The sequence below is a fragment of the Trichoderma ghanense genome (genome assembly GCF_004382785.1).
Source record: "Trichoderma ghanense strain CCMA-1212 chromosome Unknown scaffold_2, whole genome shotgun sequence".
In the NCBI taxonomy this organism is placed as follows: domain Eukaryota; kingdom Fungi; phylum Ascomycota; class Sordariomycetes; order Hypocreales; family Hypocreaceae; genus Trichoderma; species Trichoderma ghanense.
Window position 1 is genome coordinate 924,151 of NW_027395665.1, and position 18,993 is coordinate 943,143.

Genomic DNA, 18,993 nt, shown 5'->3' on the forward strand with positions numbered 1-18,993 from the left:
CTTAAACAATACACATCATCAACCACATCAAGGAAGCACATACCCCCCATCAACCAAAACATCACTCCCCGTCACAAAACTCGACGCCTCGCTCCCCAACCACAAATACACCCCCTTGATCTCCTTGACGTGCCCTTGCCTCCCCAGCGCCGCCATCCGATACGCCTCCTGCAGCGCAAACTCCCCCGCGCCCATCTTCGTATCAAAGAACCCCGGCGAGACGACGTTGACGCGCGCAAAGTCGCGCCACTCCCGCGCGAGAGACTTGCCAAAGTGCGTGACGAACGCCTTCGTCGCGTTGTACACGGGCTGGTCGACGGGCACGTTGACAATGTGCGCGGACATGCTGGATGTGATGATGAGGTTGCCGGTGCCTTGGGATTTGAAGACCTCGCCGATGTATTTGGAGCAGAATACGACTCCGTCGACTGCATGTATGGGACGTGAGTTTTTATCTCGAGTTATGAAGAAGCAGCAGCAGCAGCAAGAAGGAGCGAAGAGGGTTAGGGTTACTGACCGTTTACAGACATCTGCTTCTGATACTCCTCCAACGTCTGCTCCAGAATCGGCTTCGAAATAGCCATCCCTAAACACCATCGTCATCATCAGCAACTCGCGTTTCTCTCAATAGCAAAGCGCTCCAAGACTTCAGGTACAATGGATATCGTCAAACTTACCCGCGTTCGCAACAAAAACATCAATCTTGCCAAAGTCCCCCACCACCCGCTCAATACACCTCTTCACCTGCTCCGCCTTGGAAACTACACAAACCCCGTAAGCCAAAGATCAAACAATTAACAACAACATCAAACACGGCAATCATTTTCATACCGTCAACCTGATACGCAACAGCCCTAATCTTATGCATCTCCCCCAACCCCCTCGCCCTCTCAACAGCCGCATCGTTCCTAAAGAACAAAAAAAAACCAACGTAAGCCCACTACCTTTCACTCTCATGCATGTAAGTTTACAACTCACGAATTGTACCACATCGCAACATCCGCACCAGCTTCAGCCATGCCCTCCGCAACAGCAAGCCCGATCCCGTCCGCCGCGCCAGTGACAACCACCACTTTGCCCTTCATCTGGAACTGCTGCAGCACGTTGTCCGGCGTCGTGTCGGGCACCGGCCGCGGGAAGCCGGGCCGGACCCGCGTGCAGTCCTCGATGGTCATGGACATTGTTGGCGTGAGTTCTTTGATAGAAATGATGAAGAAACTTGGATGGGAAATGTGTGAGATGGAAGATAGTTGGGAGGAGTTTGCGGGAGACTCAACCCATCTTATAGAACCGTAAGCAAACCCCTCAACAGGCGTCATGGACGGCATGCCATGCCGGATGACCCCCGCGCGGCTCCGGGTGACTGTGGGCCGGTCGACGGAGAATCGACGGAGAAAAGGCCCGGCTAAATGAGCGTCATGTCATGTATGAGTGAGACGCGCCTCGTGTTGCCTTATTGAAAGAATCGCATTCAAACAATCTGCTATCCAAGAGTACTGTAACATGCTTGAAAGTCAACTCAACTCCTGATCCAATGGCGTCTTCCATACCTCCCGCAACAACAATTACCAAGCTCATCTTTCCAAAAAGAATATCCAATGTGCCGTCTTCCATCTACAGTGGTGGCGACTTGATGCTCATATCATACAATCTCAGTCCAGTAATCGGATCCTAAAGTGATCCCGGATTTACCAGTACTTCCTCTCCCGGCCCTCATACACAAAGTTGATGCCAGCAGCAACAAACAGCGCGACACAGAGCGCACTAGGTCCCCAGCGGTCATAGTAGCGAGCAGCCTTGCGGTTGCGAATCGACCGGCTTCGATAGAAGTAGATGCCCACGGAGTATAGAAGACTAAAGATGGCCAAAAGGGTGAAGATGCCAGCGATCCAGAAAGCAGTAGGCGTAGGGTGGTCCCCAAAGTTGAGGAGCGTCGTGGCAATCGTTCCAATGTAAATCGAGTACTCGAGCTACAACAATGCAAAGTCAGTAAAAGACTCTCCACGGCAAGGGAAAGACGGCTGCTCCAGACTTACCCATCCAAGGAACGTCCTCTCGGCCGCAAAATACACCTTGGGCTCTACGCGAACCGGAACGTAAATCTTCTTGCCCGGAGGCGCGCTGAACCTCTTGTGCTGGATCCTCTGGTCGCCAAAGAGGGACTGCAGCCTGGCGGCTCGGGGCATCTCGGTTGCGCGAGGGCGCGGGACCACGTACTTCAAGGCGTTCAAAGCACCCGAGGCAGCGGCCCTGACCTTTGTCGCGAAAAGGACTCGATAGTAACGCCACCCACCCACTCTCTTGGCCTCCTCGAGCTCGTAGTTCTCGTCGTACTCGTCGTCAGAGTCATAGATGGGGTAGTCTTCGTTCGCGGTGGGCACCTCAACCGTCTGGCCCTCCGTGTCGGAGGCGGGGACGCGAAGCCTTGCGCCCTGTCTGCTGGACTCGCCGTTGTCAGCACCGCGACGAGCGGCTTCCACTTCCTCCTCGTCAGAATCGAGCTCCTCCTCATCATCATCCGATGTCGTCGTCGTCCCTGAAATATCGGGCCGGCGGATCCCAAAATCGTGCGTCACCGGCTTGCGGATGTCGACATCCATCTGGGGCATCCAGTACGGCAGCAGCTTGATGCGGGTGGGGAACAGGCAAGCAGTGCCGTGGATGAACTTGGAGAACTTGGGGACGGCCTCCACCAGATGGGACGCGATGACCTGTCTGATCCACTCCGGCGGCTCCTGTCCCACCTGCGTCTGGAGCTTCACCTCGAGGACGGCGTAGGGGAAGCGCACGATATCCTCGGGGGGGAGCTGGGAAAAGGGATAGTCGACTCCAATGTCCGTGCGTCGCCAGTTGTCGCCGGAGCGAATCCGGCCGTCCAGGTTGTCCTCTCGAATCATGGTCAGCTCCGTGTCGAGCGAGATGCGCACTCGGGCGTCCGCAGGCAGCTGGAAGGCGGTTCGGTTGTAGAAAGAACGGCAGACGGGCTGGTAGCCGTGCTTCAAGACCGAGTATTGAATCTCGGCGGCCAGCCTCTCGTCCTCGGCAATGGCCTTTTCCGACTTCTTGCCCTCTTTGCGGGCCTTTTCAAAGATGGCGGCCGGCAGCAGCTCGCCTCTCATGTAGGCGTTGACATTCTTCTCCTTGAGCGCGAAGCGAGCCTTGACCGACTTTTCTCCCGTCCAGTCTTCTCGGTGAGTCTTGCGCTCGACGAAGATGGTCTCAGTCTTCATCCCACCATACCATCGGAGTCGAATGGCCTCTGCGCCTTCGGTCTTCTTCAGGCGACCCTCGTACAAGGGGAATCCATCAGGGTTGTCGTAATAGATGGACGTGATGGCTTGGTCCTGCTGCTCAAACTCCTTGCTGGGATTAAAGACCAACACAGGCAAGTGCTTGAGGATGATGAGCTTCAGCTCCGTCACATTGTCGGGATGCACCCAGTATTTCGTCGTCTGCCGGATGAAGCTGGCCTGAGAGCCACCGGCCGCGCTGTCGCCCTTGACGGGGTTGCCCCTTGTCCGAACGAGATCGTAGAGCGCAGAGAGCTTGATGACGGAAGCGTCGTAGTTTTCCTTGTAGAAAGGCTTGGCCTTGAGTCGGGTATCGAAGGCGGGACGGAGGTGCCAGCCCGTCATTTTCTGCAGCCCCAAGCGCGGTTAGCAAAGGGAAAACGGATAGCTGCCGACGGAGGAGCAGGGGAGCATGCGTACGTCGTGCTTCTTGATAATCTTGTAGAACCCGGTATAGTTGAGCTGGACAAACTTGGCCAGGTCGTGAACGTCGGCAATGATGTCGCTCAGGTCCTCCTCCAGCAGCATAAACTCCTCCTCGCTGGGGCCCTCCTCGCCCGGGCCGCGCTCGTTGAGCCGGTTGACGACCTCCTTGACCTCGCGCTCGCTGACGGCGATGCGGCGGGAGATTTCCATCGCCTTCACCTGCTGCTTGGTGTGCACCTTCTCGAGCTCGGCCTCGAGCTTGGCGACGAAGCGCGTCTCGTCCTCCTCGGTCCACTGCCTGCGGCCAGAGCCGTCGGGTGCTGGCGGGCCCGTGGCGGCCTTGAGCTCGGCCTTGAGGCCATTGTAGTCGATGTAGTACCACTGGTACTCGCGGATGATGCTCGACCGCAGCTGCTCGCCGAACTTCATGACGACGACGCCTGGTCCGACTTGGGAAGATGTGCCGCGCGGTCGGAGGACTGTCCAGTTCTTGTCGGTGGCCCTGTAATCTTTCGCAATCAGCATGGAGACACGGGCTTGGTGAGCTCTCGACAGGCGGTCGGCGGGCGACAGGGAGCGCAATCGGGCCAGACTCGAGGTCCAATTGATGGAAGAAGCAAGGGAACAAGGGAGAGAAACAAGCGATGTCAATGAGGAAAAGGTTTCAAAGAGCGCGATTGCAGGCTTTGCCCGGTATCGAGTCCGAGGCCAAACTCACCTTTGCGGATGGGGGCAGACCGAGCACAACTGCGGCAGCGACTCGTGGGTGCCGGCAGAAGTGGATGCTACACAAACGAAGGGCCCAGTCCCGGCTGCTCGAGGCCCCAGCAAATAAGAAGAGAGATTGAGTGAGTGATGTTGGCAGTAGAGTCTTTGTGAGCCGCTGCAATCTTTCCAAAAGTCGCTTCCGTTGATGGTGGGAGAAGAAACGGAGCCCCCGTCACTCGAACCGTCCCAAGGCCTCGACTTTTCGCAGCCTCTTGGAGCTGGACCTCGATGCCAGAAGGCTCCACTGCCGAGCCAATCGCAGCAGCTCCTGGCGAATCACGGTGACCAACTGGGCAACGTGAGAAGGGAACCGATGGGCCCACAGCGGCCAACCCATGCGTTACGGAACGCCTGCGATCCACTGGAGCTCCAGTGGCTTCAGCAGCCTTCGCTGGCCTTCGGTAGCGCCTCCAGAGCCTGGCATCTTTTAGCGGCAGCGCGCTAGAGCAATCGATTAAGCATTCGAGCGTCATCTCACCGTCTTAGTCTAGCTTCTGAGTGCCGGCTGAATGACCGCATGCAAATGGATTGGTGGACCATGTCGATAGGGTGCCTTATCTTATCTAAGGTATTTTTTTCATTGTTTTTCCCGAGTTTACTGGTGATGCTGCCGGTAGTGGTGATCGATATCAGCAGCTTGGGTTGAGAGTTACTGCGAGTTCAAGCTTGAGAAGCAGGACACAAGGTGCAAATAATTGCAACACCCTTGACCCGTTCCGGCTCACCACCAATCCATCAAGCCGAACCCCTACCGAAACGACTCCAGGACTCAGATACAGAGCATCACGAGCCATTACCCCGCCATGCCCTCCCCAATCGACGACTCCCTCCAAGCCCGCATCTCCCCCGACTGCCCCCAGGACACCCGCGATGTCCTCCACCACGCCTGGGCCCACGACCTGAGCGGCCTCAAGAAGCTCCTCGCCGACCGCACCAAGGCCAGCGCCCAGGACCCCAAGACCGGCGAGACCCCGCTGCACGCCGCCATCCGCGCCTGCGGCCCGGCCGACAAGCCCGAGAAGAAGGACGCTGCTGCTGGCGAACAGGGCGAGGCTGAGGAGGAAGACGAGGGCGAGGATGGCTGCGTGGAGGAGGCCCGCGAGGTCGTCCAGGCGCTCTTCTTCTCCGGCGCCATCTGGAACGACGTCGATGCCAACAACGAGACGCCCGGCTGCGTCGCCTACCGCCTTGGTCGAAAAGCATTGTACAACATGTGCGTCGACGCTGGCGTTCGCGCAGAGATCCTCTTTGCCCTGATGGATGGCTACGAAGAGCTCTCCTCCGGCGAAGACGAAGACGAGGACGACCAAGTCGCACAAGAAGAAGAAGAAGACGCCGCTGCTGAAGCAGACGAACAGAAAGAAGAAACCAAGGCCGAAACCGCCCAAGACCCAGAACCATCAACATTCGTCCCCCCCGACGCCGACGAAAAACCCGTCACCAGCAAAGAATACCTCCAGTCAGACCTCGTCTACGACGCCAACAAGCTCCTCGACGCCGACCTCAACGGCGTCATGATGTCCTGGGAGACGGACATCATGCGCCGCTCCGTCGCCGCCCTCCTCCCCGGCAGCCCATCCGGCAAGCGCGTCCTCAACGTCGGCTTCGGCATGGGCATCATCGACGGCATGTTCGCCGACCTCAAGCCCTCGCGCCACCACATCATCGAGGCCCACCCGGACGTGCTCGCGCACATTGCCAGCCCCGGAAGCGCCTTTGGCGCCGCCTGGGAGGAGAGCGCACCCGAGAAGGGCGAGTTCCAGGTCTGCAAGGGCAGGTGGCAGGACGTCGTCCCGCTGCTCGCCGAGCAGGGCTACCTGTACGATGCCATCTACTTTGATACCTTTGGCGAGGACTACTCGCAGCTGCGGACGTTCATCATGGAGTGGGTTCCTGCTCTGCTGGATCAGGGGGGCCGGTTCAGCTTCTTCAACGGCCTCGGTGCGGATCGGAGGGTGTGCTACGACGTCTACACGAGGGTGGTGGAGATGCACTGCGCTGATGCGGGATTGGACGTGGAATGGGAGGAGAGCGACGTTGACATGGCCCAGCTGGACAAGGATGGCCAAGGAGAGTGGGAGGGCGTTCGACGGCGGTACTGGACGCTGGACAGTGAGTTTCCCCCCCTTTTCAGTAGCACAGGAATGCTGGCCGTGACTAACAATTGGACAGAGTACAGGCTACCCATCTGCACCTTTATGGGTTGACGCGGACGAGACATGGATGCAATCATATACCCAGGCGGAGTGCTTGTTGAGAATATACATAGAATCATCTTTTGGGAACAAAGAGTCATCAATAAAGGAATATGTATATTATAGCCGTCTTCTTTTGGTAATAATCATCGTATAGGTACTTTTGGCTCAGACAAAACATGTTCCAATCTAGACAAAATTCTCAGGATGCAAAATGCCGGCCAGGTTGCCAGCCTTGGCACGCTTGAGCGTCAGGGCCGCAATCAGGGCCGCGCCAACACCGCTGCCGTCCTCGGCCGCCAGGATCTCCACGGGATCCTCCTCCTTGGGGTTGGTCTTTGCGGGCCAGTCGAGGATCTCTCGCAGGGCCTTGGCGCCGCGGGCCTTGAAGTGAGGGTACTTGTTGAAGACGGACCCGTCGGCACCGACGTGGCAGCTCTCAAAGTTCTTCTTCTTGCAGATGGCGGCGACACCGCAGGCGGACAGTCTGGCAGCTCGCGTTCCGATGAGCTCTGCCAGTCTCCGGACCAGCTCGAGCTCGGGTCCTGTAGGTGTGATGTTGAGCTTCGACTGGAAGGTATCAAAGGTCTCTTGGAGGTTCTCGAAGGGGTCCCTTTGTCATCGATTAGTTTCCATCGCAAGCCCTGCAGTTGTAGGTGTTGGTCGGGGTGGAAGCTCACTCTTCAATGCCAGATAGGAAAGATGAATCCAAAGTGTAGGGCCTGCGGAGAAGAGAAATGTCCTGGTTCTCAAAGATGTGAGTATCCTTGTTGTCATGCAGATCCACCAGGACCAGTCGGAAGATCTCGCCCAAGTAGAGACCTGCAATCATCTTCTCGAACGCCTGCTGGCCAGGGCGAGGAGAGTCCTCGTCGATGGCGATGTCGTACTTGGTGCGAGGCAGAACCTTGTGCTCGTTGTCAAAAGCACCCCACTCGCAGTTGATGGCCATGGGGCAGTCAGGGGGGAGGTTCATGTGCGCCAGCTTGGGGATGGAGCCGCAATCCTCCATGTAGGCGGCATTACATCCAGTTCCGAAGATGCAGCCAATCTTCACCTTGGAGTCTGTGTAGGCGGAAGCAATCAAGGTGCCTGTCGTGTCGTTGATCAAAGCCGACAGTTTGATGGGCACACCCTATCATGTCACATGTGAGCAAGTCTCAGAAGGCTACGCCCACGTAGTTAGAGGGGGCCCCCGGAAGACCACTTACACGCTTAGCAATAGCAGCCTCGAACATGGGTACGACGTTGCGCCCCTCCACACCAGCAATATCGAAGCCCTTGGTCCAGCGCTGCAGGATGCCCTCGTCAATGTAGTGCTGAGTGGCCGGGTAAGAGAAGGTGAAGCCAAGAGGCATAGCTTCCAACTTGCTGCAGTCGCCGTGGTGAGTCTCGATGAATTGGTGCAGGCAATCAGCGATGTACTCCCACAGCTCCTCGCTGGAGCCCGTCTTGAGCTCTTCCGGCATACGATACTTGGACTGGATGATGTCGAACTCTGACTTGCGGTCCGTCAGGGTGATTTCACACACCCGCAGGTTGGTGCCGCCCATATCAAGAGCCAGGAAAGAGCCGGTCTCGTGGCCATCGGGGTAAGACATGACCCAGGTAGGGTTCATAGGCTGGATGGTTGTTAGAATACGAGGCACCAAACACTCAATCTCGAAGGATTCTGTTACGCACGATGCTGCCCCCTTCCACACTGAGACCTGTGAAGCCAAACATTAGCCTGCGGTACGATGGACGTCAACACACACAATCGGCACATACCTTTGGCGAGCTCATTGACAAAGTGGTTCGTGATCTCCTTGAGCTTGGCGGTGTCGACGGTGAAGATCTCCTCCAGCTTCCTCACCTCGTTGAGGAGATCCTTGGGCAAATCCGCAGCTGAGCCTAGCATGATGGTCAGTATTTTCTGCTACAGCACTGCCAGACGTCTGATAACCCGAGTTCCGCATGTGGAGAAGGGGAACGAGGCGAAACTAGTAGGATCACCAAGCGGCTATATATGGCCGTTTTTTTTTTTTTATGTTGGTTGCCTAGTAACATGACGTGGTACATGTACCTGGCGCCAGACTGGCCGTCCTGTGCAACTTGGAGATGACGTTACGGCGGGACTCTTGACCCCTTGCCTTAGCCAGGAATCGAGTAAGGCTTGCAGAGCAGGACATTTTGGCTTGAAGGCTAATCCCGCCTCACTCCTACTAGGCGTCGTTTCTTTATCCTGGACACTGATCCAAGTGGGTAGTTTGAAGGCGTCTTGATAGCGGCAAATGTGTCGTGTGTCCACGGAAACAATGGCCTGATATGGGCCGGAAAGGGCAGCAAAGAAGCAAGACGGCAGCGGGCACTGTGCCAGGACAAGCGGGAGAAGGAATTGGAGAAGAGGGACGAAAGCAGAATTCAGGGTAAAACGAGAAGATGGCATCTGAAATCTGATGGGAAACTCAAACATACCCTTTCTAGAGGGAGGCGGGCGAGGTCCGAGTCCAACCATTTTGACGGTGGGATCGCGGGGTCTGGCGGGGTAGCTGTTGAAAAGTGTAACAGGAGGCTCCCGGAGCAAAAGGTGAGCTGAGCGTGAGGGCAGTCAAGCACACGCGGTGGCTGAGGCGTCAGCGAGGGATTGAGCGTCGAGGCAGCAAGGCCAGAGAGTCAGAAGGGTTCGGATAGGAGGGATTGTTGGTTGAGCAAAACTCGCAAGAGGTCCGAGTCCGGCCAGCAAAGGAGCAAAAAGCGTGAGACACGGGGAAGCGAGCTGGAGCTATAAAGGCTTTTGATGAGAGTTGGGCTGGGTTCCATCCAGTTCATTCGTTGGGCCCCCCTAGCCGATGCTTCCAGCTCTGGTTGGCTGCTGGAACCGGCTGCTGCTCAGGGCTATCGCAGTCCCCAGTGCATTCGTTTAGCGGACCTGCGGTGCCCCATCCGGCCGGTACACGGGCGTTGAGGCAGCGTCTAGACTCTACATGTCCTGTACCTAGACGACCCAGCCTCGATGGGCAGACACGGGCATCATCAGAAGCCGGAGCTGAGCGCTTTGACTGCTAACACCACGCAGACTGAAGATGCGAATATGTTCATCTCAATGTGCGCAAGTAATTGCGGGTATCGACAGTGTAAATCAGTGGCGCTTATACCACAATCTTCCTTGACAATTGCTCTCAACGGTACGAAGACTCTTATCAGACTCCATCACATGTGCCCGCCATGAGGCGCTTTCCTCCCTCTCCCAGATCACCCTGTATATGCCGGCATATTCTAGCTCGATCCTTGCTGCCCAGCCAGCCAAAAGTCAATGCACCGTTTGGCGTCAATGTCTCCACCGTCCAACTTGCCTCTCCAACGCCCGGAAACGACCTGAAGCTTCAAGCAGGACGGCAACCCGGGCCAGGCTTACCAGGTGCCATTTCCCTGCATTTTGCGACGCCCGGAAATTCATATCGCCGCCACCAGCTCCCCGCTGCGGCCGCTGATTGGCCAACTCCAGAGCTCTCCCCCCAAGCTCGTCGCTTATCGTTATCGAATGGGCGACGTATGCTTCAATGCTCGCACTAACACCAAACAGAGAGCGAAGCTGCCACAGTCTCGCGATCGAGAGCCAAGACAGACAGCCGCTGAACCTCCGTCCCATTGCGCAGGGCTCGCCCAATCCCGGTCAATGCCCTCGTCGAGATGAAGTCGCTGTCAGTATTTGCGACGCTGCTGGGCCTCCTGGCCGCGGGGCCTTGCAGCGCCCTCTCCACGGTCACTCTGCCCGTCGACTTCAAGCCCCCACCAGTCTTCAAGAACACCAACCTGGTGCATGTCATTTCGGTCGAGAAGAGCTACGCAAAGGAGCAGATCAACGTTCTGGTCGAGAACGTTGCCAGCGAGCCGCAGGCCGAGTACTTTCTGCCGTTTACTGCCGGCCAGATTGCGCGAGTTGGTGGCCTTGAGGCCAAGGATCGCAAGGATGACACGATTGGGCCCTTTGCGGTTGACTTGGTGGAGTATGATGGCTCGAGGTACGTGCATTGCACCATGTTCTGGTGAATGATGCTTCGCGGTGTTGACGGTTACCCATCTCCAGCGACGTCCAATACTACCGCATCACTCTCCCGACACCTCTCAAGGCCGGCGGCCAATACCCCCTCGCCATCTCATGGTACTACCTCGACTCGTATCGCCCTCTCCCGGCCTCAATTGCCCAAGACGAACAGCAATTCCTGGTCTACGACTTTTCTCTCTACGCCCCGTCGGCTTACCCGACCCTGAAGCAAAAGACCGAGGTCAAGTTCTCGACGGTCAACATCCCAGAGTACACGACGACTACCGGCCCTGGAGGCAAGGAGTATCCCGAGAAGCATGGCAGTAAGATGCTGTACGGACCCTTTGACGAGCAGCCGGCCGGCGCCTATTTCCCCGCCCAGGTCAGGTTCGAGTTCACCAAGCCCGTGATCCACGTTTCGACGCTCGAGAGAGACATTGAAGTCAGCCACTGGGGCGGCAACGTTGCGTTTGAGGAGAGGTACACCTTGTACCATCGAGGTGCCAACCTCTCCTCCCTCTTCAACCGCGTCAAGTGGGCTCAATCCCAGTTCTACCAACCCGCTACCATGGCATTGAAGGAGCTCAAGTTCCCTCTCCAGATCGGCAGCGTCGACCCCTACTTCATCGACACCATTGGCAACGTGTCGACCTCGCGATTCAGGAGCAGCAAGCGAGAGGCCATGCTGGAGCTGAAGCCCCGATACCCCGTCTTTGGCGGCTGGAAGTACCCGTTCACCATTGGCTGGAACACCAACGCGGCCAACGTGCTGCGCAACACCGCCAGCGGAGGCCATGTGCTAAAGGTGCCCTTTTTAGAGGGGCCGAAGCAGGTGGAGGGTGTCGAGTACGGCGAGGTCAACGTCCGCGTCCTCTTGCCGGAGGGATCTGAGTGAGTGCCCCTCTTGAACGCCTAGGCGCAGTAGTATCTGTGTAGTTGCTAACAGTCGGATAGGAATGTCAAATTCTACACCAGCGTCCCCGACTCATCGATTGTCGAGACATCCATCGGTGTACACAAGACGTATCTTGACACGGCTGGCCGGACGGCTGTTACCATCAAGGCCAAGAATCTGGTGGACGAGCATCGATTTCGGGATCTCGTCATCTCCTACGAGACGCCCTTGACGGGCACTCTGCGCAAGCCTGTGGTGATCTTCGCGAGCATGCTTGCTGTCTATGCCGCCGCATGGGCGGTTGGAAAGGTGCAGGTGGGATTCTCATCCAAATGAAAGACATGAATTGGATCTTGGGGGATAGTAGAGGATTGTCAAATTTGAAGCTGCACGGCCCAGCAAAACGATGGATGGGATTTATTTGACCTTGTACGAAGTATGGCGCGCCGAGTATCATCAGCCCGCTGGCAGTGGCTACCTTTACATAGCGAGCTCAGTGGTAGAATATCAAGCAAGTTTCTGTTTTCTTCTTTGCCGGCGCATGTGTCTTGGTTTCCATTTCAGCCGGCGGTAGAGTCTTGTAGAATGATGTTGACGATGGGCTGTGAACATTGACCAGCGCCTCATTGGATCGTGCAGATCTTGGAGCTCTGCGATGACGCCATTAGCGCCTCTGCTGTCATGGCTGAAATGAAGATGCTGCAAAGATGCAGCGATCCTTTCAGACGCGAAGCCAAGACAAAGCGCCCCATGAAGAGCCCAAGTACCATAACAGCCCAGCGGATGGATGCAGACGCCTCACATTTTGGGCAACCTCGTCGAGATCCAGCTCGAAGCAGCTTAGGTCCGGCCAAGGCGAGGAACAGCTTCCAAGCACCGAGGCTATGCCAGCATCATCTCATTTCTGGCCTCACTGTTGCTAAGTACCTACTAGCAGCCCTCCCACTTCATAGCAGCAGCACATGGATGCCTTGCGTCGGCTTGTATGTGCTGCAGGATGGTGGAGTGGCGCAGGGCCTCCACGCTGTACCTTATGTATGGCGGTATGGAACAGGGGTCAGAAACTTGGCCACGGGATCGAAAGATGAAAGTGTATGAGTTGTGTCATGCCCGGATGCTGTGCTGGTTACCTATTTAAAGAAACGGGACGTTCCCTTTCTGTGCCTGGCGAAAGCTTTGTTCGAACTTCTTTGTTGTAACTTGCAATAATCTCATGACTGCACGTACGAGAGCTTCAAGCCCATTCTCGCCTCTCTTTGATCTGAATATCACCGCCGTACAGTCCACCAGATCCGCCAAACAATTAACATCAATCGCCAAATCGAGATTCATTTGTGTCATCACTTGGGGCCTATCCAGCAGGGGAAACAATTGCTCTCACAGGAGAACACACACCCAACCTCTACGCCTCAAGCAATCCCCAAACGCAAAACATGTGCTTCTCCGTGGAGCCAAAGGCGAAATACTACTACCAAGAGGAAATCATCCCCGCCCGGCCGTACCGCCATCACCACCACCATCACCACCACTCGCCGCGGGCCAGCTACTCCGCCGTCGAGCGCTACAGCCCGCGCGTCAGCTCCAGCAGCTACCGCCGCAGCGTGCCGACTAGGGTCGTGTATGAGGAGCCGACGAGGGTTGTGTACACTCGGTAGACGCTGGTACCTTTTGATTTGTTTCATTATTTGGTATGGTTTTGCTTTGGTTCAAACATGCGTGCTCTGCGGTGTTAGAGCGGGATTCGGTCGGGTTAATATGATGGCATCGCGAGGAAAGCGACGGATAATGAGGATATGGGACTTGGATGCGATGACGGCGTTGGATACTCTACGACGTCTTATCCTACGCCTACGACTTACCTAAGGATATAATAAAGACATGCTCATGCGATGATATATGCTGGAACTGTACATTTTTGGCGACCAAAGCCTCTGATCAAACATCTACATCCAACCAGACCATATCCGCGATATCACGCATCATTGGACTTATGCATCCTCTTCCTGTTCTCCCCAACAAGTCAAGGCCGACGTCGAACCACGCAATCGAGCTCTTCCTCTTCCACACGACAACGGTGCATTGCGCCTTGGAACAAACAGCTCGCCCTTTCCGCTGTTTGTGCCCATAATGGCAAATCCTGCTACACAGCCGCCTCGGGATAGAATATCAAGACCGAGGTTTCTTTGATTCAGTGTTCAGCAACATGCTCGCCTCTACATCTTTTCATCCATCTCAGCATTGGCCGTTCATTCTCGTCAGCATGAACGCTGCCTGCCCGTAGCTCCAACATGAGCCTCTCAGCCATGAGAAAGGCACGATTCAGTCTGTTCAGCGACAAAGGATCGCCATCTGCGATGGAAGGCACACTGCATCAAGGCCTCCTGCGGTTTATAAGGCATCACAATCTCCTTCAAATCCCGCCAAAGCCGCCTGCTGAATCACATCTACCAGATACCGTGTTGCTACATCAGCTTTTCTCGTACTCTTCCATTGCTCTTTCGACAGTGTCATCTACATCCATTCTTCGCTATTCTCGTGTTGGGGTCTCCTCTACTATCAGTCATAACATATCGTAGGTATCATCATGTCTACAGCTGCCTCCGAAACGCCCGTCCCCCAGACCCAGCAGCCCGTCCAGCCACCCGTCGACGACACGGCCGACTCGTCGTCCAAGCCCCAAGAGCCATTCTTCGTTCCCCCGACCAGGAGTCGTGAAATGTCCGCCCGCTCCAACAGGTCGAGGTCCAGCACGATGAAGGACCGCATGCTCGGGCTGTCCATCGCCTCCCTCCGCGAGCCCGAGCTCTCCCAGAAGATGTTTCGTCTGGTCAAGGGCACGAGGGACGTGGGCAACGCGTACGAGACGGCGGGCCAGCGACGGGTGACGGTGGCCGTGCAGCTCGCCGACTGGGGCGAGCAGACGCCCGACGCCGCCATCAGCGACCTGGCCGACAAGGTGGGCGTGATTCTTACCGAGATTGGGGAGCTGGACAGGAAGTACGCGGTTGCGGCGGACATTGCGCGCACTCACCTCAAGCTGATCCGCGACACGGAGAGGAGCGTTCACCCGAGCCGCGAGGGGATGCAGAGAGTCACGGACGAGCTCCAAAGGATCATGGCCAAGGACCCTCAGAGCGACAGGGTGGTCATGCTTGAGCAAGAGTTTCAGAGGGCAAGGGCTAAGAATCTGGTCGCCGAGGCGCAGTTGACCAACGTTGTAAGTGGCGGAATTCCCCCTTTTTTGCTTTTATGTACTATACATGTGTGAGAACTTGTGTTTGCTAACCCGGCCCTTAATCACAGACTCGCCAGAACTTCAAGGAAGCATACCGGAAAGAGTTTGATGCAGTCATTGAGCGCGCCGAGAAGCAAACCATCATGGCCCGGCACGGCCACCGTCTTCTCAGGCTTCTCGACTATGAGGCGGTGCCGCCTGGAAGCGGTCCCGAGCCCTGGACGGGCGATACCCAGGCTCGCCAGATCCTGAACGATGCTAAGGACGATCTCAAGGATTGGACGCCCGAGTCTAGGTCTGCCAGCGAGTATGGATCAGACGGCGAGAGGAGTTCGCCTGCGGCCAGCGGTTAGGCAGTGCTGTGAGGTGTGGTGAAGCCTCTACATGATGGTTGCTCATGGAGGGTTTTGTTTTCAGCTCTCGTTGCTGTGGGATCTGGTTGCTCTTGAGTTATTATGACAGTGTTTCGGCGATGCCTTTTCGGTCCATTTGATTTATACGTCTGTGATAGCATCTTGATAGTTTGGGTCGTTGGGGGCTCTTGATTGCATATCTAGTTACTTCTGATGACGGACATGTTTACCTTTACCTTTCCTGCTCGTTCCTTTCACAATCAGATGAGCAGTTGGTAGAGGCTGAGGAAGCATTTGATTTTGAAATGCAGATATGTCCTCGTTTCTCCAGGGTAAGGTAAGACCCAAGCAGAGCGTCGGCGTCGAGATTTGCTCTCGTAATTGGAGCCCAACTCTCGCAGCCTCATAGATGACATGCGGTCAATTGGAGCTTACACCCATTACAGTGATGCGATGGATGGTGATGAGTCGAATTGACGTGGATTAATTGCTTCACAGTGAAGCCTTGCGAGCTGTCCTTCAGCCTCTGCGAATTCTTACTGTTCCTCGAGCAATGTTGTGTTAGAGACGAGGCAATGTTATTCCGCAATAACCCGACAGGTATCTTGGCACATGAATTGGCGTCAAAAGGTACTTGCAATGGTCGGCTTCACTTAACAGACCCACAGCAATGACGCCTTAGTTCGGGTCTGTCCCATCTTACCGCTCCTCGATCACCACGACGCGATTCGTTGTCCAACTCAGTGCCCCAGCCATCTTTCCGGCAGCCGTTGGGCAGCCCGGCACTCGAATGGCGCCCCTACAGTACGGACCTCGGTCAATGGCGGCCCCTCTCCCCCCAAAGACCCGAAACCGCACCGCTGTGAATATTGGCCGGGCTGGGTGGCTCCCAAGAAAAAAAGAGCTGGAGCCCAGCACCTGAGCCAAAAAAGAGAGCAATTCCCAGGACTCCGACCCATTGGTTCGTTCTCATTTCCCTTTGGACCGGGGGGTCGTTGGCAGCAAAGCAGCGTCTGGTCATCGAGATCTTCGTCGTCAACCTGCGATTTTTCGAATCACACCTCGGATAAAGGCGCCCAAAGCTCATGTTGCTTCCTCGACGAGCACCGCAACTCGGGTGGCAGAGTCTGCGTTGCGCGGTCACGTCGTCGCCCAATCGGAGCGCTGCTCTTCTCTGGACAACGCGACGGTGGTGTGCTGCCTCTGCTGCCTCTGCCTCTGCCTCTGCTTCTACTGCGTCTGCGTCTGCTGCGTCTGGCGGCACTGACGGTTCCGCTGCCTCTGGTGCCGCTCCTCCGTCATTTGCTGGTGGTGTTGCTCCGGGTCGCTGCTCTGACGTTGGCCTACGCAGATCGGCTGGCGGTATTACTACAGGCGCTGACAGCACCGCTGCTGCCCCTATCAGGCCCCCTATCGGCCCCCCTTCCAGCGCCGCTACTGGCACTGCTACCACCGCTACCGCTGCTGCTGCTGCTGCTGCCCTGGCCAGGATGGGTCCCCGTGCCCCGCCCCCTCCATCAGGCCAAAACTCCTCCGCCTCCTCGCAAGCTTCCAATTCTCTTCAACCCTCCCGGCGGACTGCGCAAATTGCTGCTCACCTCTCCTCTTCACCACCACCCCGCGAGGACACCAGCGACGCCTCTTCTTCATCCGCGCCCCCAACCGCCACCATGGCCAACTACACCGTCCGCAAGGTCGCCCCCCAGAACACTCTGGAGCACCGCGTCTACATCGAGAAGGATGGCGTGCCCATCTCGCCCTTCCACGACATCCCGCTCTTTGCCAACCAGGAGCAGACCATCCTGAACATGGTCGTCGAGATTCCTCGCTGGACCAACGCCAAGCTTGAGGTACGCCGCTGATTGAGACGTGTGATTCGCGCGGGAGATGGCTGCAGTCGGGGACGACACGCTCTGAAGCCACTCCCGCCGTGTACCTGACGCTGCTCCTTTTTTTGCGCGTCTCCTTTTTGGGCGTCGCTAACATTTCCATTCATCAGATTTCTAAGGAGGAGCTTCTCAACCCCATCAAGCAGGACGTCAAGAAGGGCAAGCTTCGCTATGTCCGCAACTGCTTCCCCCACAAGGGCTACCTCTGGAACTACGGTGCCTTCCCTCAGGTATGCGATGCCAATTCACCCCTACCCAACCTCCCCTTTTCCAAGGCCAGACGCCATCGTGATCGTGTGCGACGGCAAACTGACAATTGTCCTGCCTCACAGACCTGGGAAGACCCCAACACCGTCCACCCCGAGACCAAGGCCAAGGGTGACAACGACCCTCTCGACGTCTGCGAGATCGGCGAGCTGGTTGGCTACCCCGGCCAGGTCAAGCAGGTCAAGGTCCTCGGTGTCATGGCCCTCCTCGACGAGGAGGAGACCGACTGGAAGGTCATTGTCATTGACGTCAACGACCCTCTGGCCCCCAAGCTGAACGACGTTGAGGACGTCGAGCGCCACCTGCCCGGCCTGCTCCGTGCCACCAACGAGTGGTTCCGTATCTACAAGATCCCCGACGGCAAGCCCGAGAACCAGTTCGCCTTTACCGGCGAGTGCAAGAACAAGAGGTATGCTCCCTTTGTTATTCCATTTTTCCGTGATTCTCAGCTGACAATGCCACCAGCTACGCCATGGATGTCATCCGCGAGTGCGCTGAGGCCTGGGAGCGTCTCATCACTGGCAAGACCCAGCCCGGCAGCGTCTCTACGTAAGTCCAAGTTCCATGACACGTGCCACGAGGAACGAACCCTCCGGCTAACTTTGTTTGCAGCACCAACGTGACTGTCCAGCACTCGCCCAGCCGCGTTGCCCCCGAGTCCCTGCCTCCTCTGCCTCCCCACCAGGATCTCCCCCCTGAGAAGATTGATGCCTCCATCGACAAGTGGTTCTTCATCAGCGGTGCCTCTGCTTAGAATGCCTATTTTACGATGAAAGTTTGATGGCGCCAGTGTATCAGATGTATAGTCTTTGATTGTATACCCTGCCAGAGTCGTAAAGGACGGAAAAAAAAAAAAAAAGAATCTAAGCTCTGCAGTAAAAGTACAAAAAAGTTTTCCGTGACAATGATATCGTACAACATTCCGTGCTGTCACCAGTCGGCCTCATCCAGGCTGTATCCCCGCCCCGCATAACGCCGTCAATGCATCGAATAGTATAGAGAGAGACAAGAACTTTTTGTGTTTATTCGGACAGATCAGCCGCCTTTTGCAGTTGGCGCGAGTGACGGTCGACTTCCTCGATCAAGCTCTTGATGTTGGTTTTGGAGCAGTTGAAGTCCATCTCCTTGCCGTCCTCTGTCAAAAGAAACCCAGTTAGCTCGCCGACAACGATCCCCCCTCTCAAATCTCCGAGCAAAGGTAAAACGTACTGAACTTGACTTTTAGAGAACTGCTCTCGGGAGAGTTCCTCGGCAAAAGGCTCGTATGCACAGTCGTCCCGTTGGCGCGAACATTGGGCGGGAGGAACGTCAGGAACAGGCGGGCGGGCTTTGCGCAGGTCGAGAAGGGGTTGAACTTGGCCGTGACCTCTGTCATAAATTTCGTAATCATCTTGCCTGTTTTCGTCTTTTGCCGGGGTCGAAACCGTGGATCTTGTAGGTGTATATAGGGTGCGCAATTGGTAATACTTGGTATGCTGCGAGAGTGGGATTGTTGGAACGATGGTTGCGAAATTTGGTGGAGCTTCGGTATGTGCATATCGTTGTATAGGGTACGCTGGATGCGCACTTGGCCAATGATGATGACATGTGGATTTTGTGGCTATAAGCTGTCAACATCCAAGCTTCGTGTTGAAATAACCGACAAATT

At 56.2% G+C, this 18,993-nt stretch overlaps 9 protein-coding genes across 9 annotated transcripts; 5 read left to right on the forward strand and 4 right to left on the reverse strand.

Moving 5' to 3' along the window:
* Positions 1-27: 27 nt before the first annotated feature.
* CCMA1212_002695 (putative NADP-dependent mannitol dehydrogenase) lies at positions 28-1,181 on the reverse strand (the record flags this gene model as incomplete). The annotated part of the gene is made up of 5 exons (XM_073700071.1): positions 28-428; positions 518-586; positions 678-761; positions 832-908; positions 979-1,181. The coding sequence occupies 5 exons, from the start codon at positions 1,179-1,181 to the stop codon at positions 28-30; spliced, it is 834 nt and encodes a 277-aa protein (XP_073561359.1).
* Positions 1,182-1,688: 507 nt separating this feature from the next.
* Positions 1,689-4,241, reverse strand: CCMA1212_002696 (Vacuolar transporter chaperone 4; the record flags this gene model as incomplete). Its single annotated transcript, XM_073700072.1, has 3 exons — positions 1,689-1,970; positions 2,037-3,638; positions 3,711-4,241. 3 exons carry the CDS (start codon positions 4,239-4,241, stop codon positions 1,689-1,691), a joined length of 2,415 nt encoding a protein of 804 aa, XP_073561358.1.
* A 1,046-nt stretch (positions 4,242-5,287) lies between these two features.
* Positions 5,288-6,691, forward strand: CCMA1212_002697 (Protein arginine N-methyltransferase 2; the record flags this gene model as incomplete). The annotated part of the gene is made up of 2 exons (XM_073700073.1): positions 5,288-6,596; positions 6,657-6,691. 2 exons carry the CDS (start codon positions 5,288-5,290, stop codon positions 6,689-6,691), a joined length of 1,344 nt encoding a protein of 447 aa, XP_073561357.1.
* A 177-nt stretch (positions 6,692-6,868) lies between these two features.
* CCMA1212_002698 (Hexokinase) lies at positions 6,869-9,210 on the reverse strand (the record flags this gene model as incomplete). Its single annotated transcript, XM_073700074.1, has 6 exons — positions 9,137-9,210; positions 8,450-8,594; positions 8,363-8,388; positions 7,891-8,301; positions 7,360-7,814; positions 6,869-7,292 (listed from the first exon to the last, which is right to left on the reverse strand). Exons 2-6 carry the CDS (start codon positions 8,577-8,579, stop codon positions 6,869-6,871), a joined length of 1,446 nt encoding a protein of 481 aa, XP_073561352.1. The 5' UTR covers positions 8,580-8,594; positions 9,137-9,210.
* A 992-nt stretch (positions 9,211-10,202) lies between these two features.
* Positions 10,203-11,937, forward strand: CCMA1212_002699 (Dolichyl-diphosphooligosaccharide-protein glycosyltransferase subunit 1B; the record flags this gene model as incomplete). Its single annotated transcript, XM_073700075.1, has 4 exons — positions 10,203-10,211; positions 10,352-10,683; positions 10,749-11,597; positions 11,661-11,937. The coding sequence occupies 4 exons, from the start codon at positions 10,203-10,205 to the stop codon at positions 11,935-11,937; spliced, it is 1,467 nt and encodes a 488-aa protein (XP_073561351.1).
* Positions 11,938-13,034: 1,097 nt separating this feature from the next.
* Positions 13,035-13,256, forward strand: CCMA1212_002700 (uncharacterized protein; the record flags this gene model as incomplete). Its single annotated transcript, XM_073700076.1, has 1 exon — positions 13,035-13,256. One exon carries the CDS (start codon positions 13,035-13,037, stop codon positions 13,254-13,256), a length of 222 nt encoding a protein of 73 aa, XP_073561401.1.
* Positions 13,257-14,185: 929 nt separating this feature from the next.
* Positions 14,186-15,189, forward strand: CCMA1212_002701 (Sphingolipid long chain base-responsive protein PIL1; the record flags this gene model as incomplete). Its single annotated transcript, XM_073700077.1, has 2 exons — positions 14,186-14,818; positions 14,905-15,189. The coding sequence occupies 2 exons, from the start codon at positions 14,186-14,188 to the stop codon at positions 15,187-15,189; spliced, it is 918 nt and encodes a 305-aa protein (XP_073561400.1).
* Positions 15,190-16,274: 1,085 nt separating this feature from the next.
* Positions 16,275-18,099, forward strand: CCMA1212_002702 (uncharacterized protein; the record flags this gene model as incomplete). The annotated part of the gene is made up of 4 exons (XM_073700078.1): positions 16,275-17,039; positions 17,189-17,754; positions 17,811-17,894; positions 17,958-18,099. 4 exons carry the CDS (start codon positions 16,275-16,277, stop codon positions 18,097-18,099), a joined length of 1,557 nt encoding a protein of 518 aa, XP_073561403.1.
* Positions 18,100-18,367: 268 nt separating this feature from the next.
* CCMA1212_002703 (54S ribosomal protein L44) lies at positions 18,368-18,735 on the reverse strand (the record flags this gene model as incomplete). Its single annotated transcript, XM_073700079.1, has 2 exons — positions 18,368-18,480; positions 18,555-18,735. 2 exons carry the CDS (start codon positions 18,733-18,735, stop codon positions 18,368-18,370), a joined length of 294 nt encoding a protein of 97 aa, XP_073561402.1.
* Positions 18,736-18,993: the final 258 nt, after the last annotated feature.